Raw genomic sequence first — 6,233 nt, 5'->3', positions numbered from 1 at the left:
AAAATAGCTGTAGATGGATAAATTGAACCTAATTTGATCAATGAGCGCCCATGAATTTGGTTACAGACCAGAAGACTTGAATGCCCAATGGTCTATTCACAGATTAGTAGGTTTTGCTACTTACCGTGGAAAATGAAGCATGTTGCACCGTCTTCCATTCTCCACTCTTTTTCGTGCTCGTTCAGAAGAGTTGTTATCCTTTGATGAATTGGTTGGTTTTAGGTTAGCCTGTTTCAATGATTCATAGTATTGCCGAGGGAGAACTTTACTGGAGTTTTTTGAGCAGATGGAGCACACTGGTAATTGCTTGAATCAGCTAAAATTAAAATCGTTTGTTTCATTTTATTGTTCATTTTTCATTTTAAAACACTTACAATTCTTCAGCCACTTGACAACAATAATTATCGGCTTCGGTTCAACCCGGATCTAGTTTCCTTTTATTACAAGTTCTAACAAACTTACTGTGATCGACTAGTGATCAACGCACTTGATACTATCGCTTATTTCTACTCGTTTTATTTGTATCACCTACAGTGAAGCTAATAGCATATGACTACTCCTACTGTTTGCGCGAGGGTAAAATGGCTAATTTGTTCTCGACAAATTCAATTTAGCAGCATTGCGAAGTAGATGCACCAAGTGCATCGATCTGCCTGCAAAAGTGTCCGGCAGGCACGCAGATCGTCACGTTCAAAATCCCCATAGGGGAGGTGAACGAGGCGATATTAAAATACTTCGAGCAAGGAGACAAGTCGTGGGCGTTTAAAGACCCCGACAGGAGCAAACTCTGCAGGAAGTTTGGAGTGAAAGGCCACATCGCCAGGGAGTGCAACTCGACATCAAAATGTATGATTTGCATGACGAACGAGGGCGCCCGAGCCTAAATGACCAGGCACCCGAGGAGGTCGAACCAACCGACGATGATGCAGGTTACACAGCCAAACACAACAGTTGCTGTGGCAGTCAGTCTCGGAATCAAGTACAGACATAGCTGTTGCAATTGGTCGGCGTTTTTTTTTTTTTTTTTTTTTGTTTGTATTTACGTGTATTTTAACTTATGCTAATTCTACACTAAATTGGTCGGCGTTAAGTCAGATCGGACCATGTTTCAGTAGGGTCTCTGAATGTTAGTACAAGTGTTATACTATCTTGAAATAAATGAAAAAATGAAATGAAAAATGTTTTTCAATGATTTCATGAAAGAGTCCTACAAGCACTTGAAATTTCAAATCTCTGGCATTATTTCCAGAAATACTATTATTCTTTTATGTAATGACACATCTGCATCAAAATAATGTCGAAAAGTTCAGGTTTAACGAATTCCTCAGCTTATCTTTACCTGCCCGAAAAATCGCGTAGTCCACTCTGACTGAACGCCGACCAATTGTAGTAGGCATCGAAGATCGAAGTAAGCAACCACCAATGAACCTATGTACTAATAGGTATATAAGTTACCATAGCAACGCCTAGCAGCGCGTATCGCAGTAGGCGGTTGAATTCAAATAAAATTTGTTTCATTAGTCTTTAGTCAACGAACCAAACCGGTCGTTTTCTTTTACTCTGCGAAAATAGCCCTACTATTGAACCCATACTGCATCCCTCCCGATAACGGGAACCAAGTATTGATTAAGCCAGGCTAGCAGCGATCTGTGCATCCGGGCGTTTTCCGGTCCAGGAAATAATGTCCACGTCGCACGAGGGCTTCGCTATAGCGAAGATCAACTTGGTGTACTACTGCAGATGTTATGCCTCTCACATGTGGCTGATAGACCAGTTGTTGTCTATGCTGGATTTGCTATTAAGCGCACTAGAGGGATTGAGTCCCGTGATCATCGGTGGAGACTTCAACGCCAGGACAATTGAGTGGGGTAGCCGCTTGACTAACGCGAGAGGCTGGGCTCTACTCGAAGCTATGGCTAGACTAAACATGGATGTCGCGAACGTAGGCGACAAAAAACCTACAGTAGGAACAGTGCAGGGTCCATCATTGATGTGATCTTCTGTGCCCGGGTCTGAACCCTAGTTCGGGCGGAGGGTCGACGATGGATACATGCACAGTGATCATCTGGCGATTCGATACAGGTTGGAACATGGAGGAACGCGGCCACAGCCGACGGTTAACGACCGTCATCGGGCATGACTGACCTCGCTCCGGCCGGCATTTGTGGGGCGATTGCTTAACACCGACCATCTATCCAGCGATGATCTAGTCGGAACCCTAAGCCTTGTATGTGAAGCCGCAATGTCATGGTGATCCCTACCCAGAAATGGACGCAAACCGGTATACTGGTGGTGTCCAGAAATCGCTGAATTCCTGCCTAAGGAGCTCGCACCAATAAGGGTAGAATGGAACGAAGTGAGGCCTACAAGGCGGCTAAACTGGCACCGAACAAAGAAATTAAGGCACGTAAACGGGCGTGGTTCGAAAATCTCTACCAGGCAGCCAACACGATTCCTTGCGGTGATGCCTGCAGAGTACATAGACATGGCCAAAACGAAGGGCGCGTCAGCATCCCCAGAACGCTCCTCTGAGATGCTGCAGAAGAACGTAGAATCGCTTTTCCAGCACCACGATACAAAACCATGGGCCCCGTCCCCTACCGACCATAGCGAGGTCGCCCCGGAGACGAATGACGAACTTATCGCAATAGCTGATTGTCTCTATCCAGAAACCAGATGACTCTGGCCTCTCGGATAACCAGTTCGCCTCCCGGAAGGTTGATCGACGGTCAACGCTATTAGAGCTGTACTGTAACCAGAACGGCCGAGATAGCGCTCCAAAAGAAGCGAACAGGAATCCGCTATTGTGCGGTCATCACGCTGGACGTAAAGAATGCTTTCAACAGCGTCAACTGGGCCACCATCAAGTGCGCCATACACCACCTAAGAGTCACGGTTAGCCAATGCCGGATACTGGAGAGCTACTTCCAGAATAGGGTGCTAATCTATACACTGAAGAAGGTGAGAGAAGCTACAAGATCACCGCGGGGATACCTCAAGAGTCAAACCTGGACCCGGTAGTATGGATCACGGCGTATTGAGGCTCAAACTTTCAGCGGGCGTAGAGTGCTTCGCCAAACTTTCGCGTAGAGTGCTCTGCCAAACTTTGGCAGAGGACGTAGAGTGCTTCGAGCGACGCGGTACAAGAGGCACGAGATAGATTGCCAGAACATCGTCGATGTTGAAATGCAAGGGAGATTGGGATTCCTCCAGTAAGGGTGTGTCCACCTGGACACATAGCCTCATACCCAGCGTGTCCAAGTGGACGAGCAGGCCCTATGGCGAGGGGAATTTTCATTTGACACAATTCCTGTTAGCCCTTGAGTGTATCTGCATTCTGCAAAGATTCGAACACGCTGGCTCCCCCATTCCGGGCAAGCAGTGTGCAGATAACGACGAGACCGCGGAGCGTGCTCTTCGAATGCTCACGTTTCGTGGAGCAAAGGTCGAGTATGCAGGAGGTATGCAGTAGAGATATCACTCCTGACAACATTATTGAAAGGATGTGAACGGGGAAGGATAAGTGGGATTCCGTTACTTCCACAGTTTCTCGAATCGTATTTGAACTACAATGAAAATGGCGAGCCGAACAACAGGTACCGTCAGTGTACCAGTAGTCGCTCGTGTTCCAATAGCCGCTCACGGTCTTGAAAATTATGTTTATTGGCAGGAATATGTATGATTGTCTTCATCCGTGTATAATTCGGCACGTATATTTTAAATATCCGTGGAAAAAAGATTGTATTTTTGCAGGGAACTTTGTTTTCTACACTCGTGAGCGGCTATTGGAACACGAGCGGCTACTGGTACACTGAGGGTAGTTGAGATGGCCCCCTTCCTCATCCAGGAGCTCGAGTCCTAGTCTAAGTACTAGCCAGGCTAGTCTAAGTACTAGCCAGGACTCGAGATCCGGGGGAAAGTGAACAACTTAAGGCGGTAGCCGATGGAACGATCTGTTTAGCAAATTTCCATAAAAAAAGATACCTAGAAGCAGGGTGGTATCACATTTCCCGAAATGCCACTTCCCGGAATGCCACTTTTCTCGGAATGACCAATTTCCCGAAGTGAGGTATCTAGTCACTACCCAGGTACCACTAAGCACTGTTTTTGCAGAGCTGCGCCTCATCTGATAATCCCGCTTTACAGAAGCTGACCGTTTAAACATGTGATATTAGAATTAAGCTTAGTTGTCTTTAAATAAGTACTTATTCTATGTCATTGCTATAAGGAGTTCCATATCTCAATTGTTGAATTTAAGTCACTAATTGTATTTGTTAGGATAGAAATAAATGTTGAATTAAATTGAATTGAATAAATACCTAAAATGCAAGCTTAGTCCACTTACCTTGGAAATGTTAATCTTACAAACAATTCTTCATTACTTTCGGCTCGAGGTACTGCAACGGCAGGGCATTCTTTCCATTCTAGTCCGGGCAGCAATCCACAGTCGGCGGGATATTCTATTGGTTTCGTTCATACTTTAAAATTGTATATATTACTTATGAAAATTGTGTAATCGATACAAGCTTATCGCTAACTTCCCCCGTCTGCTGCTACGCTATACGATACCGGTTAATGTAATGAACGAAACGCCTCTCCTTCCCCCACGAATCCCCTCGGGGGTCGTCACAGGATCACACCTTCGAAATCTAGACCAAGGCCCCAATGGGGGGCCTTCTCCAGATTCGTCGGTGTCCCGGCCCCCTTTTTCGCTAGTATGTGTCCTCTTTTTTGTTTAGGTTTTTTGTTATCACTCGCGCACTCAAGAAGCTCCCGCCCGAACCGAAAGTTTTAGGGAAAATTACACTTTTAGCTCGTCTTCTTCACCACCGGATTGGTTCCGGACGGCAAATGGCAGAGGTACTGGCTGGGCGGGAGTAGTAGTCACTTGCGTTTCACACAACAATTAATTCACTGTTGCTGCTCCAATAGTTAGTTCAATTTTAATGTAAGAGTCTATTTCACTTGTTATTTTCTTTTTTATCAACAAACAATCTCTATCTAACCGGCCCCTCTTTACTGCTTGTGCGCCAGTTCCATTTGCGCATCGGAGACGGATTTCATGTTTTCCTGCACCAACGTCAGGTTGGCTTTCCACGCGTGCAGTAGGTCGCGCAACTGTTGCCACTGGGGCCGCCCGAAGGTTCGGTGCATCGTGCTGGAGATGTGCACCTTGCGGGCCTTCTGGTCCATCCGGGCGCGGACCAGCTTCGTTTTGAGCACCTCGATGATGAAGGGTTCCACTTCGTTCTCGCCGATTTGCAGCTCGTCCTGCAGGTGCTGGAAGGTCATCTCCGGGTTGCTCTCGGCCAGCTGCATGAACGACAGCAGGCGCATCTTTTTGATGTTCTGCTCGTGGTTTAGTCCTGGGGTAGAAGAGAAAGTGAAACAAATGGTGAGCTGAACTTAAACACTGACAAGTACTACTGCATCCAGCAAGAGTGTTTTCGCCTCGGATTTAAAACAAAAACTATCATGTGCTTAAACCGAAAAAAATGATTGTTCGATACAGCCTGAACTTCCAAGTGCGGTCCCTACCATGATCCGGTTACTTTTAGCTACATTTTCTACCGAACTAAACAATTCCTCGAAAAGTGACTGGCCCTCTGAAGATATTTTTGTCAAACCAGAAGATAACCAACAGTTACTTACCCTGAGAGTTAACAAATTCTTTGTGGTTCTTGTAAAACTGCAGATAGCTGGGCAGCTTTTCCGAAACAAACACCGACAACAGATCGTGAATCAGTTCCCCTTCCAGGAACCGGACGGGCTTCAGCGACAGCAGCGGATCCAGCAGGAACGTGTTCGGATCAGCCAGCGCCGTCACGATACACTTCATGGCATCCTCGCGCGCGTAGGAAGCATTTTCGGCCGTATAGGTACCCAGCAGTTCGATCATCACCTTCGAGGCCAGCTCGCTGTTGGTATCCTTCAGGACGTCGTGCAACAGGCGGTACAGCTTCTGCATCTGTTCGTTCGACGGCGGGCACTGGGTGAATTGAGCCTTCAGCTGATCCACTCCGGAGAAGACCTCTTTGACTTGATCGGCACGCTTGGCCACCTGCACCAGATGGTAGTAGACGTGGTACCGCAGAGGAGAGGTCGGTTCCAGGTTGCTGAACAGACGCCACAGGCTAAAATAACAGGGAAGTGATTAGATGTTGCAGACATTATTTATGAAGAGAACACTTACGACTGCAGGCAAACCCGCGCCAGGTTGGTATCGGGAGCTT

General features: G+C 46.7%; 1 protein-coding gene across 1 annotated transcript; it reads right to left on the bottom strand.

Moving 5' to 3' along the window:
* Positions 1 to 4,456: 4,456 nt before the first annotated feature.
* LOC134291984 (eukaryotic translation initiation factor 3 subunit M-like) lies at positions 4,457 to 6,233 on the bottom strand (the record flags this gene model as incomplete). The annotated part of the gene is given in 3 exon segments (XM_062860569.1): positions 4,457 to 5,366; positions 5,653 to 6,134; positions 6,194 to 6,233. Coding segments are annotated over 3 exon segments (872 nt in total), but the record flags the coding sequence as incomplete, so codon positions are not given.

The sequence above is a fragment of the Aedes albopictus genome, chromosome 3, assembly GCF_035046485.1.
Source record: "Aedes albopictus strain Foshan chromosome 3, AalbF5, whole genome shotgun sequence".
NCBI classification, from domain to species: Eukaryota; Metazoa; Arthropoda; class Insecta; order Diptera; family Culicidae; genus Aedes; species Aedes albopictus.
Note: the sequence above shows the minus strand (reverse complement) of the source record. Positions and strands in the feature narration are given on the sequence as shown.